At 34.6% G+C, this 22,714-nt stretch overlaps 1 protein-coding gene and 1 pseudogene across 1 annotated transcript; both read left to right on the top strand.

The window, feature by feature from the left end:
• Window positions 1-5,746: 5,746 nt before the first annotated feature.
• Window positions 5,747-13,155, top strand: LOC132556037 (sulfotransferase 1C2-like). The gene is made up of 5 exons (XM_060220428.1): window positions 5,747-5,918; window positions 6,807-7,118; window positions 9,917-10,026; window positions 10,188-10,374; window positions 13,040-13,155. Exons 1-5 carry the CDS (start codon window positions 5,747-5,749, stop codon window positions 13,153-13,155), a joined length of 897 nt encoding a protein of 298 aa, XP_060076411.1.
• A 6,520-nt stretch (window positions 13,156-19,675) lies between these two features.
• LOC132556036 (uncharacterized) lies at window positions 19,676-20,759 on the top strand (annotated as a pseudogene).
• Window positions 20,760-22,714: the final 1,955 nt, after the last annotated feature.

The following is a 22,714-nucleotide window of genomic DNA, read 5'->3' as shown; positions in this document are numbered from 1 at the left end:
TTGAAGACCACTAGTTGTGTGGTTCTTGTTCATTACGACGTCTGGGTAGCACGTGGTACACGATTGCTGTGCTCGGTTCAGCTGCGTTCTTGCATTCTTGTTCACTGATAGGTGAACTTTTATGTATATTGTGACCACGCTGTGCTGGATTTATATTTGGAACTTTATGTGCTGGTTAGTGGAAGTGAAAGTGAGTGTGAATGTACTTCGATGTGGGTTGGTATTTGTATTTATTAAACTGTAAATATTTTCAGGTACAATTGCTATGTGTGTTAGCTTTCATTTCTGAACACCTAAATCCTACGCTTGTCCTACGTTACATTGTATGGGGTTCGAGTCTTGGAATTCCTCATCGAGACCGACAACCTGCAACTGTCCTATCTGAACAAGTCAAAGACAGCGAATGCCGGTTCCATACATATTACATAGTTACTGTTGTATTTTTCTCTTTATTCTGTAGGCCTTAACGCATTGTAGTTTGTTTATTGTGTTGCCAACTTGAAACGTAATATTAAAAGATAGGAAATCACAGTATCTACTTTTAGAAATCATGATGCAAAAACATGCTGGATTTTGATTGGCTACTTCTCAAACATATATTTCTAAGAATAGATTTTTACATTTATACCTTACTCTGTCAGTCTACCTGATGTATTTAAAAGCAGTATTGCCATATAAACCAAAAAAGGAAAGTGATCAATACACGACATGCAGAATTCAATAACAGGTCATTTATTTATGAATAACTAGCTACGCAAACAGCCGCTTACAGTGATATTCCCGTCTCTGATTGGTCTGAGACACCTAAATCATTATCGGTCATATAGTATGCAAAGATGCTAGTAACCGTCTTATCGTCCAAAAATTGTTATAAATTCACTTCTATAAATTTAAATGATTTAACCTACTATAAAATTTTGTAATTAATAAATAGTTTATGCCATAAATATTTGAATATTTTTCATAAATGTTCATTCTTATTGAACTAACACGGATGACTTCTCGTGGCTACTGTTTTTTGCATCTACTTCGTCATATTTACTATTACACAGAAACGATCTTTTATTTAATTTTGCATAATATAAATGGCGCATCTACTACGTTAAGGTACTTTAAACAAATCAATAGAGACTATATCCCATGAGTTTTTATTGTAGTTTATTATGAAGCTTTTGTAGTTATCAGCTTTGTTGACAGCACCAAGTGCCCCAAAAATCGTCTGCTACCCCTCTCAATTTTCTCATTCACTCACCCCTTCAACACCTGTTGGATCTAGTGCTGCGAATCAGTCTGTTATGATAAAAAACAAGCGTACAAGTTCTTTCCCAGCACACTGAACAACCAACTTGGCCGAGGGTTGATGCCCCTGAAAATGGGGTCTCTATGTCTTGTACATGGTGCAGAAAATGTCCAGCTATTGCAGACAAAAGTAGCGCTTTTATATAGGAACCTCGATTTCAGGACAATCTAATAGAATTCCCATGAGTCCCCAAGTGCAATCAAGGCCTATGCTAGCGTCATTTGGCAGTTCTAAAAAGTGCAGAAGGTGGCACGATTTTAACCACATTGACACAATCCCCAAAATCATTAAAATCATGTGTTTCTTTTGCGTCAGCTTTCTAGCTTTCTCCTGAACATATGTCCAGGATGAAGTGTCTTTTCAACACATTTGCTGTTGCCAAACTAGGTAAATCTGCGAGTGATTTTGAACTTGTATGTTCATTCAAATGAAAAATGGTGTAGACATTGACCAAAATTATTTACACCAGTCAGTGTACCAACGCCATAGTCAGCGCTGTCTTGAAAGACAAATTATGGCTTCTCCTTTTGTAAGCATAATGCGAGATGGCAGCACTGATAAGGCAGTTGTTGAATAGATCATATATCTTCGATATTGTTGTCCGACGTCTTTCGAGAATCTAAAGTCAATGTCACCAAATGACCTTAGTCTTACATGTGCCAATTTTGATGGTGCTTTTGTAAACTTATAATAAGTTTAGTAAGGGAGAAGTTAAGGTCAGTAAAGAAACTTTTAAATGACTGGTCATTACATATAATCTTAAATAAAGGTAACTGTATTCAAAACTTTAACTTTGCCTATACTTATACAAACTCATACTGTTTTACCAGATCCATCTCCAAATATGTTTAGCGAAGATGTGTGTACAGTGACTACAATGAAGGCGGGCTTCGGGTACCCCATATCTTGTCTATGTGTCATGCTATGTATAGTGACTACAATGAAGGCGAGCTTCGGGTACCCCATATCTTGTCTATTTGTCCTGCTATGTATAGTGACTACAATGAAGGCGGGCTTCGGGTACCCCATATCTTGTCTATTTGTCCTGCTATGTATAGTGACTACAATGAAGGCGGGCTTCGGGTACCCCATATCTTGTATTTCTGTCATGCTATGTATAGTGACTACAATGAAGGCGGGCTTCGGGTACCCCATATCTTGTCTATTTGTCCTGCTATGTATAGTGACTACAATGAAGGCGGGCTTCGGGTACCCCATATCTTGTCTATTTGTCCTGCTATGTATAGTGACTACAATGAAGGCGGGCTTCGGGTACCCCATATCTTGTATTTCTGTCATGCTATGTATAGTGACTACAATGAAGGCGGGCTTCGGGTACCCCATATCTTGTCTTTCTGTCATGCTATGTATAGTGACTACAATGAAGGCGAGCTTAGGGTACCCCATATCTTGTCTTTCTGTCATGCTATGTATAGTGACTACAATGAAGGCGAGCTTCGGGTACCCCATATCCCATATCTTGTCTATTTGTCCTGCTATGTATAGTGACTACAATGAAGGCGGGCTTCGGGTACCCCATATCTTGTATTTCTGTCATGCTATGTATAGTGACTACAATGAAGGCGGGCTTCGGGTACCCCATATCTTGTCTATGTGTCATGCTATGTATAGTGACTACAATGAAGGCGGGCTTCGGGTACCCCATATCTTGTATTTCTGTCATGCTATGTATAGTGACTACAATGAAGGCGGTCTTCGGGTACTATATATCTTGTCTATGTGTCATGTTATGTATAGTGACTACAATGAAGGCGGGCTTCGGGTACCCCATATCTTGTCTATGTGTCATGCTATGTATAGTGACTACAATGAAGGCGGGCTTCGGGTACCCCATATCTTGTCTATGTGTCATGCTATGTATAGTGACTACAATGAAGGCGGGCTTCGGGTACCCCATATCTTGTCCATGTGTCATGCATGTAATTGATTCATATTGAGGGAATAAAACATTACAAATGAAAAAAGAAGTAAATATCTTTTGGAAAGAAATAATTACAACATGATCAGAAATAATCGGCGATACACTCCCCACAATCCCGAATGTCATAGTTTTCAATCAATTAAGTTATATAACTTGATAAAGATTGATGGAAAGATTGCGATGTATAAACATTGGTCTGATGAAGATGTTTTTTTCATAAAAATCTTGTTAGAAATAATATTTTTGATGATATGAAGAATTCTGAGATAGATATGATATACATATTAATTTTATAGAGTAATATGGTATTTTGAATGTCATTCTTAGGACATGGAAATTTACTTTACTTGAACATAATGAACATATTGACTTCAAACTCAATTTCTTAAAGAACATGATAAGCTGACAAAAGATGTTATAGATAAATACTAAAATCTATCTAGGAAATTCTTGTTAAAATTCAGAGTAAATGGCGAGGTGTTTTGCTTGTGAACCTTACAAAGGAAATGTTAAGTAAACACTGCATTACTTAGTTACATTACAGAGAATACAAAGTAACAAAATTTCCAGTTTAAAGTATTTCATAGAATTTCATTCAAAAAAACAAAATCAATGCATTTTAATTCAATCGAGACAGAAAGATGCTCCTTTTGCGAAGAGGGAAGAGAAACTTGATTACATTTAAAGTACGAAAGTTGTCAGGTTCAAACTAATTGCCATCTGTATTGAATATATTGAGATAAAAATGTAGAGTTACAGTATCCAGAGTAACACAAGTACTGTTTCGATTTCGGAACTGGAGTGAGATATGAATATTTTTTGGTATTAGTTTTAAAATACTATATACATATCTGTAAATTGAGGAAGGAAATCCCTAAAACAGACAAATGGAATACATATATTTGTTATGATAGACAATTTGAAGATAGTGTATAAGTTCATAATCATAACATATATATATATAATATGATAACTAGAAAATGGAATTTTAGTAAAAGATTACTGAATGATAATTTGTAATGGGTGAATTAAAACAAATTTATTTTCCTTACTCTAATTTAATTAAACACACAAAAAGAGTTTTTCATGTGGATATGTTGTCAATTGCTGGGAAAAATGTATCTACATTTATATGCTTCTCATAGGAATCCTTATATTGTATTCTAATTCTGTGCTCGAGCCTACTTCAATAATCTAATGTCAAAATTATACAATGTTGAAGTGAAATGTGACTTTAAAAATCCGAACAAAAGAACTAACTTTGTAACGAAATGTGATCACAAGAACCCCGAGAGGAATTAATTTCTGTGTTGTTAAGGACTGTGTAATTTGATAGATTTTGTGCTTGCACAATGTGGTGCTGAAATATTATTTCAATGATCGAGTGCTTGATTTGTGGAGTCTAGTGCTTGTAAAACAGATCAAATCACTCCAACGCGACTTTTCGAATATGTTTATTCATGCATAGTAAAATCATGCTGGTATGGTCTGTAGCTTGATAAATCGTTTCTAGTCGCGTATCCTCGTTTTATTACCATGCAGTAACATGTATTATTTATTTGTGCTTTGAATTTACACATGTGCAGGATGGAATGAATTGAAGTGAGTACAAATGTAGTTAATTGGTGTTTTTAATACGTGTTTTGTTATTTGGATGAACAAAAAATTAAACGAGAAAGTAGAAATTCATTTGTTTCAGCTAACATTAAATCACGCTGCTTGTACCACGTGTTATCGTAGCCGATACTTCGTGCAACAGTAATCAACGTCAGCAAACCTTATTTTGGACAATTTGTTTGAGTCGAAATTAGGATAAGTCGTAATTTTTTTCCACAGTCCTTGAATTTGGAGATAAAGTTTTGACTCTGTATTAAAATGTGACGTTTCCATTCAATACGACACCAAATAAACGTAAGAGATGACCTATCAGAAGCTATGGTGATACTACTAGATGACAAACAATGGTGACCTTCATGGGTAGAATAAAATGGACTTGTATTGGACATTATCTTATCTCGGAATTTGCTGTCAGATAGACCAGGAAAGTTTTATGTTACTGTTTTAGTAATTAATTGGTTCAAGATTTTATATATTCCTTCATGCCATCAGTAAATTGAACTTTCCAGTTAAGTTTAGGCAACTAATGGCTTCACAGTACACAAGCAGTCCACCTATAAATTCCACGGATACATACTTACACAAATATTTTTGGTGTAAGTACATAAAAAGCGATACGGCGATTGTAGCATATAGATTTGATTGAAACGAAAACTTACATGAAAATGACAAAAAATGGGCGTAGAGTTCACCTGATCACAGGTTTTATCGAATTGTGTCACTATAACAGTGAAGGGTGATGTGTCACTGTAACTGTCTATCTCAAATGAAGAGTTTTAACAATACCAGCGTCTTTTTTGACGGGGATGTGCTTCCACATTCTTATCTATGTAAAACTACTCAAGAAGTGAATGTTAATTAAACATTTGTTATCCTACTGTTTAGCTATGGACTTGTCAAGTATAACGGACAGTGAAGGAAACACAATGAAGTTTAGGCAGTACCAAGGGAGGAAATTTCACCCGAATATTGAAGAAAATGTCTCGCATCGAATACAGAGTATTTCATCGTTGAAAACTCGCCCAGACGATGTAATGCTTTGTACCTATCCGAAATCAGGTATGTATGATACTAATTATTCTTTTGCCTTACAAATGTGTTCATATATGGTACAGGAAATCCCGATGTTTTGTTTTTAGAGGAACGTTTCATAGATTATTTGACAGTAATTTAATGGTTGTACCAAAAGGTGTTGTGACTTTTCATGTTACTGTTTACGACGTACACTCTAGGACTACTTCTATTATTTTGTATTCGAATTACACTTATCATCATTGATATAATTGTTAGTAAAAGGACTTCAACATGGATCAAATCCATCATTTTAATTCATACTCGACGGAACAATTTTAAAACATTTGTCTTTCTCGACAACACGAGCCCTTAAACGTCACGTTTCCAAGGAAGAGAACTGGGTTGTGACAAGGAATCCATCAGACAATACCAAACTTTGAGGTTATCTAACACACGAGGAATTGGCTACAAATTATGTACACTTGCATATAAGTTCTTCTTTAAGCTTCTTTCATGAAACGATGTCATTAGTAGCAAGTCCTTAATTATCGAATTACTTACGATATATAGAAACTAATGGTGTTATATACGAAAAATGGGATAATACAATGAGACGATTGAAATCACGTTTTTCGTAAGTTATCTTTGTGTTGTTTCAAATGATCAATTATACATTAATGTTAGCGCCTAATGTAGAGAAATAGGAAACATCCATGATTTTGTATAGTTTAGTAAAGATATGTACGAATCACACCAAAAACTTGTTGCTGCTTAAATTCAAATCGTAGTTGATTTCCTTGGCAATGAAAATTATAAGTTTTCAGCTTAAATAAAGACATTTAACAGAGGTGATGTTTGCAAATGTTGTCTCGTCTTTTACATGTAATTGTAAATTGTCAAAACTTATTTCACTGTTCTTTGTTCTATAAACAGGAACTCACTGGGTTTTTAATATCATCCATATGCTACGCTCGCACAACCTTCAATACGTCGGATCACCAGATGTTCTTGAATATATAGACTTGGATAAAATGAATCTGAAGGACTCTCCTAGAACATACCACACGCACATGACCTTCCCTCTCATCCCCGAGGAAGCTAAGCAAGGGAAAATCAAAGTTATCCATGTTTTAAGAAACCCGAAAGATGTGCTGTGTTCATTCTACAATTATCAAAACAGGATGAATAACAAGCTGTTCCAAGGCACTTTTGATGGTTTCGTTAATTTCTTCCTGTCTGACGAGTGTGAGTTTCCAAGAATTCTAAACGGGTTCACAATTTATGGTGACAGAGTGAAGTGAAATTGAACAGTAAACTATAAAACAACAGTTTACATCATATATGTGATCACTTAATCAATAAAATCTATTAGAATACTGACATGTCCACAAAACCGTAATTCAAACAAATGAAGCTTAGGCAAAATATTAATCAAATAAAGATTTACTGTTAAGAATTACATGGAGGTTAAAACCAGGTAATTTGGAAGGGTTAGCATATTTTGCTTCATAAACACATCATAGGCAATTGGTATATGATAAGGACTAGACTTCTCATTAAGTTCTGAAGTCTGATTTCGTTCCTATTAACAATTGGCGCCGATTTTCAATTGAAGCTGAGACTGCCCCACATACCCATGATTCAGTATCTTGAACCATTTACAGGCCATGTGGAACTATTGAATCAGATTTCCAGTCTTTGTTATGAGCACAAATACATCGTTTTCTTGTTGCACGATGTTGACTCTAAATTCGACATGTCGCATATATTCAGAATTTAAATGATTGTTTTTTGTTGTTTTTTTTTGGACTGAAAAAAATGACCGACAGGCGATCATGATGAAACAGAAAGTTTAAGACCATTATTGCTATTTCTAAATAAAGATTTCCCATAATACTTTTGTTATTGAGTCCGTTTTCAGGTTGAATATGAAATCAGTATGCAGTAACAAGGAAATGTGTTATTATGTTCAGTGATCTGTTTTTAACATTTTGAATTAACACAGGAAATTATTTCTGGTTTTATGATGTATAAGGTGTCATAATTCCGATCCTACTGTAAATATGGATATCATCACAGTACAATTATATCGCCCCAAGTTCTATTCGTGTTATATGAGTCAATTCTATGCCTGTAGAGTTCTCAGTTAAATCTCAAGAACCGGAAGTGGACCACATGGTTATTTCGGACGGAATGTGAGTATACGCGGACCTAGTTACAACGTAACATCGACTTGAGGTCTAATTCCCAAATTTGACTCAAAAAAATCATTCTGTTGTATTTCTGTTGCCTCCATGTATTTGACATTGCATCATATAGGTATATGATGTCAAATGACATTATATACAGTATGTTGCCACGTGGCATCATACAAGTGTTTGTTTTACCCTGGTGTTATATGTTGTCATATTGCATCGCATATGCAGTCGCACGGCATCATATTTGTTGCCACGTGGCGTCATATACACACGGTCTGGATTTGCCTTTGTGTTGGGGTAACGGGATAATGATTGAAAGTGCAAGAAACAGTACACATGTCTTTAATGACTGCAACGATGGTAGGATCAGTGCCTCATATGGAATGATCATGGAATTGGGGCGGAGCTACGTCTGACATCAATTATGATCTGAGCGAACCAATATGTAGGTGTCAATCACCGCATGATCAAAGAGAGTGGATGTTTATACTCTTAAATCTATTTGTATTAAAAGGAGCTGTTCACTAATGCGTCTTTCAAATCGGAATCTTCTATATATTTTGTGTCTCGATAAAGAGACAGATTGTCTCAAACAGTTAACAATTAACTTGTACGAATTGTCGCTATTGCCTCATTTATCATACATAGTGTAAGTCAGTGATGTCACATCCCTAAATCACGGAACCACAATACATACATAGTGTAAGTCAGTGATGTCACATCCCTAAATCACGGAACCACAATACATACATAGTGTAAGTCAGTGATGTCACATCCCTAAATCACGGAACCACAATACATACATAGTGTAAGTCAGTGATGTCACATCCCTAAATCACGGAACCACAATACATACATAGTGTAAGTCAGTGATGTCACATCCCTAAATCACGGAACCACAATACATACATAGTGTAAGTCAGTGATGTCACATCCCTAAATCACGGAACCACAATACATACATAGTGTAAGTCAGTGATGTCACATCCCTAAATCACGGAACCACAATACATACAAACTAGTTTTTATCTCTAGAAGTCCTGTAGAGTGAGTTTGTCGATCGGCCGTCGACATTTTGTATGGACATTGTAATATTGGGAACGAGCATTAGGAAAACAGCGTCCACTGCGACATGTACATACCATTTGGTTAAGAAGCAGAGATTGTACTACCCATAAATAGAAACTTCATGATAGGAAATTCGAATTCATCACACTTCTCTTGGTGTTCCGGATGGATTCGTAGTAATTAAAGGACGAGGTATTATGTCCTGTCAAGCTTTTTAATTATTTAAGGGAAGGTGTCATTAACACAGCTAATCGATATGATGATTTTTTTTCTATTTAGCCCAATATGAAAAAGGTGGGGCACAGTTTGTAACCTTAGGTATGCCAACAGTCTGTTGAAAGATTTTACCGTCATACTTAACAAGGAGAGTTTACTATTGGTAATGTTGTATAGGTTTCAATAATTCATAAAGCACGCATGGATGCTTTATAACCTATTTGTTGTACTAAATCAACCGATGTTAATACGTTACTCCCAATAGGGGTCACTGTCTAGCATTCATCTGTACGTTTTAGTTTGTTTGATGGTATTTCCTCTTGGATCGCTGTGTGTTTTACCGTTTGATGGCCCTAATGACATTTTATGTGTTGACAAGCCGTTAAGATTGTAATAATAATAATGATTAAACGAAAATTATTAATGATACAAATTGATGATACAATTTATATTTAAAAGAAAGCTTGACAGATTTGTATACTACCAGTACATTGTTTTATGTTGTGAAATATTTCAAATGTTTAATTTTTACCTGTTACAACATGTTTGTTATACTTGTAGTTCCCCATTGTGGAGGAACGTGGTTCACGTACATGAAGGAATGGACTGAAGCCAAGATGGCGAACAAGCACCTTAATATCCTAACACTGTATTATGAAGATCTGGTTCGGGTAAATGAATAAATTAAAACATATATATATATAAATAAAACATATAGATTAGTACAAGTAATGCATTTTGAATGTGTTTGAGTTTTATCATACAATATGTTCATTCCGTGACGCCTAAGATCACTAGTACCTCATATTCTAATACAAGTACTTGGTTTCAGGATTTGTTTTCCAATGTCGTAAATTTAGCCAAATTCTTAGAAGTAGAACACGATGTTGTTTTCCTGAGACAAGTAGTGGAGGCTGTTTCCTTTGATAACCTAAAGTCAAAACATGCTACAGACAGTGGTATCAAGGACACGTGGATGGACTGGATCAAGGATGGCAGATTGCCAATTTACCACAAAGGTGAATTCAACCTCAAAAACGTACATACCTCGATATAACCACGGTAAAACCATTTCGTCATATCTACATTGTATGAAGCACAAATGTGTGACAATTACCGTTGGATAACGCTTTCTTTGTGTGTTTTGTACATTCAAATTTAACAAATATATTACGTTTTTGTTTATATTTCTAACTGAGATGTCATTTTCATTTGTGTCTACAACGGCCTTATTCTGAAATATAAAGAATTTCGTGTGAAAAAGTTTTTAAACAAATCCTGTAATAATTTCGTGTGAACATGTTCTTGAACAAAACATGAAATAATTTCGTGTGCTTATGTTTTTTGAACAAGACCTGTAATAATTTCGCGTGACCAAGTTTTTGAACAAAACTTGTAAAAATTTCGCGTGAACAAGTTTTTGAACAAAACTTGTAATAAAATTCCTAAGATACACTAATATCGTGTTACTTATCTAATTGTTACATCTTTTTGCACTCAATGGCCTTATTCCAAAATGTAGGACTATTCCGTAAAAGAGGAATTATTATCCACTTGAAGACCGAATTGGCGATCGGTTAATGTGGAATATATGTAATTTGCTTGTGTGATAAGTTATCTCTATTGTGCAGGTAAGCCGTAAGAATTGTGTCTGCTGCCCCAAATGCATGATCGTTGGAGGCGACTAAATTTTAAATTCAGTCTTTTCTTGCTAAACAATTATGTTTTCGCTCCTTAAAAGAAAGTCTGGATTTCTTTCCCCTGGCTGATCTTATACTAGAGTCTTTTGTAAAATTATAGTAACTACAGCGAAACCTCACTATTAAGACCACTTTGGAGACTGGACAAAAGTGGTCTTAATATAGAGATGTGGTCTTAATACTGAGGTGGATCAGACTGTCTGCCAAGAACCGTAACTCTGTTTCCATTGAAGACTATATATATATCATAACGGTACATTTAAGTATATAGGTATGTATTCCTTTGTTAGTTTTTGTCGTAATATACAAGTATATTGTCTACTCTAAACATTGAATAAAAGAAAGTAATCAATATTAAGTGTGATAGGAATTTAATGTTACAATTTTTCAACATAAATTTACAAACATATTAACATTGTCATTGTATTACACAATAAACACATTCGTAACAACATGAATGAAGTCACTAAAAAGTTTCTCAACGCTTCATTTTTCACATAAATTCGCAAACACATCAACTTTGTCAGTGTATCACTCAGTACAACACATTTGTCTTTTTACTTAAAAATTAGTCCAGTGTACACTGTTGCGAAGAGCTACGGATCTGGACAGCCTCCTTTTCCATACTCTCCCCGGCTGTATTGAGTAATTCCTGGAAGAAAACTTCTGCGAGTTCTTGGCAGCTTTCAGAGCACCTTGTAGAGATTTAGTCAGGTTAACCTCCGTCTCATCAATGTCATTATCGTGGCACTCTGGCGTACGCGACATGTCATCTTCACGATGTGTATCATTGATGCTGGACACTCCAACAGTATCACTGATGAGTGCATCCTCCCAACCATCCTTTAGTACCTTCCTAGCTGGAGCCTGGTGACTACAGTCAACATTCTCCTCTGCCGTCTTATCGATGTCACAAGGTAGACGACCTGTAGCACTTCGTAACAGGTGCCTGAGCTCTCTAAGAGGAGAGTCGTTGTCTGTCTTATCAGTAACAACATCATTTACACTGATACCACCTTTCGCAAAACATTTCACTACAGGCGGTAAACAACTTTCACGGCCTGAATAATACCTTAATCCAAAAGTCGTCTTAACAGGAAAGAAAACAAGTTTGATGTTGATCAGCTTCAGACTTGGATGAGAAGGGGCGTTGTCTTAGAATAAGAGGATGTGGCGACGAACGAGCCTCAAACGTCTACCCAAATCAGGTGCCCATTCTCTGAATAACTGTCTCGTCATCTAGGCTTTCTTGTTTGCACGCCAGGTAACAGACATTTGAATAGGCCTGATATTTTTAAGTACCGGGTATTTAAGGACTTTCCAATGACTTTCAGGTTACAACACAGAACGAGTGTGATTCTGTCCCTACTTCTTCCCTCCCTTGCATGCCTCTCCTCGAACACATAATGACTTGTCAGATAAGGACCGGCAGAAAAGGCCAGTTTCGTTCATATTGTAAATATCACAAGCATCATATCCACAGATAATGTCTGGCAGCTTGTCTTTCCATTCTGACACCACATCCTGAGAAACACTAGCACTTCCACCACAGATGTTAGCAAATGAAATGTTATGTCTCTCCCGGAATCTCTGCAACCATCCATTAGATGCCTTAAAATCAGTGTCTGTGATTCCAAGTTTCTGTGGGTAGGTAATATATCTCTTCTGCAATATTGGTCCAGGGACAGGAATGTGCTGTGCACAAAAGATTAAATAACTCACCTTGGGTTATGCAGGGCTTCTAAGATGATTAACAGCATAGTAATGTAATACGATAAACAATAGGTCGCTGTTAAAATGTACTTTTTTGTAACTCGTTCAGTATTGTGGTAGTGTTGAAACTAGTGTTAGTACATCGCTACCAGATATGGTGTCCTACTGGGTGCCTTCGGCAGTACATTGAAGGACTACCAGCTCTTTCTTATCAAGTTAGCAGGAACATCAATATCCACAGTGTTTCAGAATGCGTTCCTTTGTTTTGCAGGGAAGGTTGGTAGCTGGAAGGAGGCATTCACAGTGGCACAAAATGAAAAATTTGATGCTGTTTACAAGGAGAAAATGTCTGCTATGAACATTGATCCCGCTTTCATATTTAAATGAGGGGCTTATGCTTTATTTAATAAATCACATATATTATCCCAGTTAGCTTATCTTCACTTAAATACTCATCGTGATTTCTCGATTAACAACTACGAACAACCCTTGACCTGACCTTCCTCTATTACATCACTTTGACCTCCCTCTATTACATTACTTTGACCTCCCTCTATTACATTACTTTGACCTTCCTCTATTTCACTATTTTTCCTTCCTCTATTACATTACTTTGACCTCCCTCTATTACATTACTTTGACCTTCCTCTATTTCACTATTTTTCCTTCCTCTATTACATTACTTAGACCTTCCTCTATTACATTACTTTGACCTCCCTCTATAACATTACTTATACCTTCTTCTATTACATTACTTTGACCTTCCTCTATTACATTACTTTAACCTCCCTCTATTACATTACTTAGACCTTCCTCTATTACATTACTTTAACCTCCCTCTTTTACATTACTTTGATCTTCCTCTATTACATTACTTTGACCTTCCTTTATTACATTATTTTGACCTTCCTCTATAATATTATTTTTCCTTCCTCTATTACAATACTTTGACCTTCCTCTATTACATTACTTTGACCTCCCTCTATAACATTATTTTCCTTCCTCTATTACATTACTTTGACCTTCCTCTATTACATTACTTTGACCTTCCTCTATTTCACTATTTTCCCTTCCTCTATTACGTTATTTAGACCTTCCTCTATTACAATACTTTGACCTTCCTCTATTACATTACTTTGACCTTCCTCTATTACATTACTTTGACCTCCCTCTATCACATTACTTAGACCTTCTTCTATTACATTACTTTGACCTCCCTCTATCACATTACTTTGACCTTCCTTTATTACATTACTTTGACCTCCCTCTATCACATTACTTTGACCTTCCTCTATTACATTACGTAGACCTTCCTCTATTACATTACGTAGACCTTCCTCTATTACATTACGTAGACCTTCCTCTATTACATTACTTAGACCTTCCTCTATTACATTACTTAGACCTTCCTCTATTACATTACTTTGACCTCCCTCTATTACATTACTTTGGCCTTCCTTTATTACATTATTTAGACCTTCCTCTATTACATTACTTTGGCCTCCCTCTATTACATTACTTAGACCTCCCTCTATTACATTACATAGACCTTCCTCTATTACATTACTTTGACCTTCCTCTATTACATTACGTAGACCTTCCTCTATTACATTACGTAGACCTTCCTCTATTACATTACGTAGACCTTCCTCTATTACATTACTTAGACCTTCCTCTATTACATTACTTAGACCTCCCTCTATTACATTACTTAGACCTTCCTCTATTACATTACTTAGACCTCCCTCTATTACATTACTTAGACCTTCCTCTATTACATTACTTAGACCTCCCTCTATTACATTACTTTGACCTTCCTTTATTACATTATTTAGACCTCCCTCTATTACATTATTTAGACCTTCCTCTATTACATTACGTAGACCTTCCTCTATTACATTACTTAGACCTTCCTCTATTACATTACTTAGACCTCCCTCTATTACATTACGTAGACCTTCCTCTATCACATTACTTTGATCTTCCTCTATTACATTTCTTTGACCTCCCTCTATTACATTACTTTGACCTCCCTCTATTACATTACTTTGACCTCCCTTTATTACATTATTTAGACCTTCCTCTATTACATTACTTTGACCTCCCTTTATTACATTATTTAGACCTCCCTCTATTACATTACTTTGACCTCCCTCTATTACATTACTTTGACCTCCCTCTATTACATTACTTTGACCTCCCTTTATTACATTATTTAGACCTTCCTCTATTACATTACTTTGACCTCCCTTTATTACATTATTTAGACCTCCCTCTATTACATTACTTTGACCTCCCTCTATTACATTACTTTGACCTCCCTCTATTACATTACTTTGACCTCCCTCTATTACATTACTTTGACCTTCCTCTATTACATTACTTTGACCTCCCTCTATTACATTACTTAGACCTTCCTCTATTACATTACTTAGACCTTCCTCTATTACATTATTTAGACCTTCCTCTATTACATTACTTTGGCGGATGTCATCAGTTGATATTAAAACTGATCGTAGTGTATTTCTCTGTTTAACTTATTCTAGAGGTTTTCTTCGAAGAGAACTTAACTTATCATTATTATTATTATTTTTATCATTATTAACAACCAGATGTATCGGTATTAAATATCAATATAACATCATGTTAATAAATTTTATGTGTTATTTTCTTCACTAGTAAAGTGCGTTTTTGTCTACAAACATTAGATAAGTACCCGCCTGGAACTGCCTTGCACATCAATTATTATAGAAGAAAATATCTTGTTCATCATTATTATAAATAGGGACATGTGCATTAAATGACTCTATATAGTGAGTCGACAATTTTCAAATCATATGTTCAACTTGATCATTGAGTATCACAAACAAACTATATATATATATATATAAATATACCGGGATACTGACATCTTTATTTAACAATATATCAAAATACACCATGATATCAATATATACCGGGATATCAGTACATGTATATACAGGGATATCAGTACATGTATATACCGGGATATCAGTACATGTATATACCGGGATATCAGTACATGTATATACAGGGATATCAGTATATGTATATACCAGGATATCAGTACATGTATATACCGGATATCAGTACATGTATATAGAGGGATATCAGTATATGTATATACCGGGATATCAGTATATACCGGGCAATCAGTACATGTATATACCGGGATATCAGTACATGTATATCCCGGGATATCAGTACATGTATATACCGGGATATCAGTACATGTATATACCGGGATATCAGTACATGTATATACTGGGATATCAGTACATCTATATACGGGATATCAGTACATGTATATACCGGGATATCAGTACATTTATATACGGGATATCAGTAAATGTATATACCGGGATATCAGTACATGTATATACCGGGATATCATTACATTTATATACGGGATATCAGTACATTTACATACGGGATATCAGTACATTTATATACGGGATATCAGTAAATGTATATACCGGGATATCAGTACATGTATATACCGGGATATCAGTACATTTATATACGGGATATCAGTACATGTATATACCGGGATATCAGTACATTTATATACGGGATATCAGTACATGTATATACCGGGATATCAGTATATGTATATACCGAGATATCGGTACATATATATACCGGAATATCAGTATATGTATATACCGAGTTATCAGTACATGTATATACCGGGATATCAGTATATACCGGGATATCAGTACATGTATATACCGAGATATCAGTACATGTATATACCGGGATATCAGTATATATAGGGATATTAGTATATACCGGGATATCAGTATATACCGGGATATCAGTATATACCGGGATATCAGTAGATGTATATACCGGGATATCAGTATATACCGGTATATCAGTATATACCGGGATATCAGTATATGTATATACCGAGATATCAGTACATGTATATACCGAGATATCAGTATATACCGGGATATCAGTACATGTATATACCGAGATATCAGTATATACCGGGATATCAGTACATGTATATACCGAGATATCAGTACATGTATATACCGAGATATCAGTACATGTATATACCGGGATATCAGTACATGTATATACCGAGATATCAGTACATGTATATACCGGGATATCAGTACATGTATATACCGGGATATCAGTACATGTATATACCGAGATATCAATACATGTATATACCGGGATATCAGTACATGTATATCAGTACATGTATATACCGAGATATCAGTATATACCGGGATATCAGTACATGTATATACCGGGATATCAGTATATACCGGGATATCAGTACATGTATATACCGGGATATCAGTATATACCGGGATATCAGTACATGTATATACCGAGATATCAGTACATGTATATACCGAGATATCAGTACATGTATATACCGGGATATCAGTACATGTATATACCGAGATATCAATACATGTATATACCGGGATATCAGTATATACCGGGATATCAGTATATACCGGGATATCAGTAAATGTATATACCGGGATATCAGTACATGTATATACCGAGATATCAGTACATGTATATACCGGGATATCAGTACATGTATATACCGAGATATCAATACATGTATATACCGGGATATCAGTATATACCGGGATATCAGTATATACCGGGATATCAGTAAATGTATATACCGGGATATCAGTACATGTATATACCGGGATATCAGTACATTTATATACGGGATATCAGTACATGTATATACCGGGATATCAGTACATGTATATACCGGAATATCAGTATATGTATATACCGAGATATCGGTACATATATATACCGGAATATCAGTATATGTATATACCGAGTTATCAGTACATGTATATACCGGGATATCAGTATATATAGGGATATTAGTATATACCGGGATATCAGTATATACCGGGATATCAGTATATACCGGGATATCAGTACATGTATATACCGGGATATCAGTATATACCGGTATATCAGTATATACCGGGATATCAGTATATGTATATACCGAGATATCAGTACATGTATATACCGGGATATCAGTATATACCGGGATATCAGTACATGTATATACCGGGATATCAGTATATATAGGGATATTAGTATATACCGGGATATCAGTATATACCGCGATATCAGTATATACCGGAATATCAGTATATACCGGGATATCAGTACATGTATATACCGAGATATCAGTACATGTATATACCGGGATATCAGTATATATAGGGGTATTAGTATATACCGGGATATCAGTATATACCGGGATATCAGTATATACCGGTATATCAGTACATGTATATACCGGGATATCAGTATATACCGGGATATCAGTAGATGTATATACCGGGATATCAGTATATACCGGTATATCAGTATATACCGGGATATCAGTACATGTATATACCGGGATATCAGTACATGTATATACCGGGATATCAGTATATATAGGGATATTAGTATATACCGGGATATCAGTACATGTATATACCGGGATATCAGTATATACCGGGATATCAGTAGATGTATATACCGGGATATCAGTATATACCGGTATATCAGTATATGTATATACCGAGATATCAGTACATGTATATACCGGGCTATCAGTATATATAGGGATATTAGTATATACCGGGATATCAGTAGATGTATATACCGGGATATCGGTATATACCGGGATATCAGTATATAACATGAGACTTTATCGTGAAAAACTAATATCAAGCATCCTCAACAGGAAGCGGAGTTATAAAGTACCATAAGTGAGCAACATTCTATTAGTGTCTATGTAGAAGTTGATGTGTACCATTTTACCTCATAACTTGATGACAAGAGTAAAGACATAAATATACAATCATGTTGACAAAACTTTGTAGGTTATTCCTCATTCCTCCCTGAACACAACAAAGGGCGTCAACGCCGTACATCTGTTCAGGGAGAGAGTAAGGAGAACATACTCAGTTACTTACACGAACATCAACAAAAGGTCAACCATGTTAAACAGATCAGGGCGAAACGAGATGGCAACATTCGCGACACCAACACTTTCGTGCTTACTTTTCACACTCCAATCTTACCAAAACGTGTCAAGGTTGGCTTCGAAAGTGTTGGCGTGGATGTTTACATCCCAAATCCACTGAAATGCTTCGGTTGCCAAAACTTTGGTCATCATTCTGATAACTGTAAAAAAAATTATAGTCAAGCTCACAGCGTGAACTGTCGTGAAAGGCATCCAGCATATTCCTGAGATTGCTCAGATCATCATAAAAGTATCTAGAGGGAGATTTATCATATATATAGGGGGATACATATATGATGGACATCAGAATAGTATCCAGGGAGAGGTTTACTTTTGTAACTGTTTTTTGCTTTGTAGCTATAGGGATACCACCGCATTAGTCGTTCTGAAGGAAGGGGCGGAATAAAACATAAAACATAAAGAATGATATTGTCGATAAAATAGCAACTTCGGTGAATTTTTGTGATAAAAGTAGAAGAAAAATATTATTATTCCTAGAGTTAATTCCAAAACAAGTGAAACTGGCCGTCTTGCGGTCTTATCCAGGTGAAATCACAGTCCAATTAACTAATTAGTCTCTTGTCACAGCCACTGATCACTTCCGACAGGCAGGCTCCTGGCACTCACGCATCCAAGCTCGTGTATATTACAGAATTATCTTTGTTTTCATGAACAGTTTTATGCCTTATTACTTAATTATAAAATGATTAAAATGTTTATGAATGATAATGAATATAATAAAAGCTTACTAGATAATTTGATTATTAATCAAAGCTGATTAGAGAAATTGTTCATTCTAAGCCATGTAGATAGAGTATATAAGACAGTTGATTTCTAAAATCCTTAAACAGTTTCAACATGGCTAATGCTCAGCTACATGTTGATTTTCTGGATAATAACCGGGATGGATTTTTTCTTGTTCATGCGGGGTACAAATATTCTGTGAAATCTCATCGTGGCCAGAGGTGTTATTGGAGATATGTTGATCGTCAGTGTGGTTCCAAGAGTACGACCATTGATAATGTGCCAGATTCATTCGGGCGGGACCATACACATCCGTCGGATATTGTTGGAATAACTGCTGCAGCATTTTTGCCGATGTGAAAAAGAGATGCCGGGAGGAGGTTAACCCAATTCCGTCCATATTTGACGAGTCTCTTGTTAGTTTACGTGACAGAGAGTTATTGAGAGCATCCCTACATTTGAAGGTGTGAAATCATCTTTGTAGCCGTGTTAAAGTGTTACCCAAATTACCAGCAACTCACCAGGACATAAACTCCCCAACAAATCAGAACTGACATATCGAAGGATGTATAGGTTACTTAAGGATACCATTCAATAGAGGATTCAGCTAGTGTTAGCACCAGAGATAGTGATGCTAGATTTTGAGGTGGCTGCCAGGAATGCTGTTCGTACAGCATTTCCTGTGTACTCTGCGAGGATGTTTTTTATTATTACACACAGTGTATATGACGGAAGACTCTGGCGTGTGGTTTGGCTATTCCCCACAGCGAGGAGGAGGACATCAAGAGATTAGTAAGACGAGCAGCAGTGCTACCGTTAGTACCCATGCACCAAGTTGAGGATTTGTGGTTTGCAGCACTGGAAGACTTGGATGACAACCGACCAAGAGTCATCCGATTCACTGACTATGTCATAGAGACATGGGTGGAGACTGATCGCACAGAATTCAACCATTTTGGCAACGACGGAGCAAGAACAACAAACCATGTATGCTCTTGTACAGATGCTTCAGAAAGAGCAGGCAACCATTGAAGTAAAGATTATTCAAATCAATGCTGGAGGAAAACCAAGATCAAAGCGAAGGAAATACCGCCAGTTGGATTCCCAGTTACAACGACTGAAAGACAGATTCAGAGCTGGACAGATAGATGTGGTGCAGTATGCAGACTCAGCCTCTCATCTTATTCATATGGAGTAGATGTGAAAAATAGTTTTAAAAGTTTGTAAATGGATATTTGATAGTGGTTATATTTTAGTTCTGTATCTTATTTCTGTATGTTTGTACTTTTTTTATGTGCTTTAGTATTTCATATAAAACAATAAATGAAATAAACAAACATAGTCTTGTATTGAACAGTTATGTTTAGATTCTAGTAAATTAATATTTCTGTAGTGCTGTATGTGTAATGACTTTTGTTCAGTGCTGTGTTGTTTTAATGAATGCCATTTGAATTAATATTAGGTGAGTAAAACATTCTTTGTTTGTCATGAATTTATATATTTTGATATCAAAAAAAGGATGAGTATAAAAACTCTTTGTCATGAATTTATATATTTTGATATCAAAAAAAGGATGAGTATAAACATTCTTTGTTTGTCATGAATTTATATATTTTGATATCAAAAAAAGGATGAGTATAAACATTCTTTGTTTGTCATGAATTTATATATTTTGATATCAAAAAAAGGATGAGTATAAACATTCTTTGTTTGTCATGAATTTATATATTTTGATATCAAAAAAAGGATGAGTATAAACATTCTTTGTTTGTCATGAATTTATATATTTTGATATCAAAAAAAGGATGAGTATAAACATTCTTTGTTTGTCATGAATTTATATATTTTGATATCAAAAAAAGGATGAGTATAAAAACTCTTTGTCATGAATTTATATATTTTGATATCAAAAAAAGGATGAGTATAAACATTCTTTGTTTGTCATGAATTTATATATTTTGATATCAAAAAAAGGATGAGTATAAAAACTCTTTGTCATGAATTTATATATTTTGATATCAAAAAAAGGATGAGTATAAACATTCTTTGTTTGTCATGAATTTATATATTTTGATATCAAAAAAAGGATGAGTATAAAAACTCTTTGTCATGAATTTATATATTTTGATATCAAAAAAAGGATGAGTATAAACATTCTTTGTTTGTCATGAATTTATATATTTTGATATCAAAAAAAGGATGAGTATAAAAACTCTTTGTCATGAATTTATATATTTTGATATCAAAAAAAGGATGAGTATAAACATTCTTTGTTTGTCATGAATTTATATATTTTGATATCAAAAAAAGGATGAGTATAAAAACTCTTTGTCATGAATTTATATATTTTGATATCAAAAAAAGGATGAGTATAAACATTCTTTGTTTGTCATGAATTTATATATTTTGATATCAAAAAAAGGATGAGTATAAAAACTCTTTGTCATGAATTTATATATTTTGATATCAAAAAAAGGATGAGTATAAACATTCTTTGTTTGTCATGAATTTATATATTTTGATATCAAAAAAAGGATGAGTATAAAAACTCTTTGTCATGAATTTATATATTTTGATATCAAAAAAAGGATGAGTATAAACATTCTTTGTTTGTCATGAATTTATATATTTTGATATCAAAAAAAGGATGAGTATAAAAACTCTTTGTCATGAATTTATATATTTTGATATCAAAAAAAGGATGAGTATAAACATTCTTTGTTTGTCATGAATTTATATATTTTGATATCAAAAAAAGGATGAGTATAAAAACTCTTTGTCATGAATTTATATATTTTGATATCAAAAAAAGGATGAGTATAAACATTCTTTGTTTGTCATGAATTTATATATTTTGATATCAAAAAAAGGATGAGTATAAAAACTCTTTGTCATGAATTTATATATTTTGATATCAAAAAAAGGATGAGTATAAACATTCTTTGTTTGTCATGAATTTATATATTTTGATATCAAAAAAAGGATGAGTATAAAAACTCTTTGTCATGAATTTATATATTTTGATATCAAAAAAAGGATGAGTATAAACATTCTTTGTTTGTCATGAATTTATATATTTTGATATAAAAAAAAGGATGAGTATAAACATTCTTTGTTTGTCATGAATTTATATATTTTGATATCAAAAAAAGG

Source organism: Ylistrum balloti, unplaced genomic scaffold (assembly GCF_031769215.1).
Source record: "Ylistrum balloti isolate Yb309-2 unplaced genomic scaffold, AGI_CSIRO_Ybal_v1 Utg370540, whole genome shotgun sequence".
Classification (NCBI taxonomy): Eukaryota; Metazoa; Mollusca; class Bivalvia; order Pectinida; family Pectinidae; genus Ylistrum; species Ylistrum balloti.
The sequence above is the reverse complement of the archived record's forward strand: the minus strand, read 5'-3'. Positions and strand labels throughout refer to the sequence as shown.

Bases quoted from the DNA above. Each gene is read 5' to 3' on its own strand.
- LOC132556037 (XM_060220428.1), top strand. From the start codon at position 5,747: ATGGACTTGTCAAGTATAACGGACAGTGAAGGAAACACAATGAAGTTT. The intron at 7,119-9,916 runs GTGAGTTTCCAA...TTATACTTGTAG, and splicing joins TTTCTTCCTGTCTGACGAGT to TTCCCCATTGTGGAGGAACG. The intron at 10,027-10,187 runs GTAAATGAATAA...ACTTGGTTTCAG, and splicing joins ATTATGAAGATCTGGTTCGG to GATTTGTTTTCCAATGTCGT.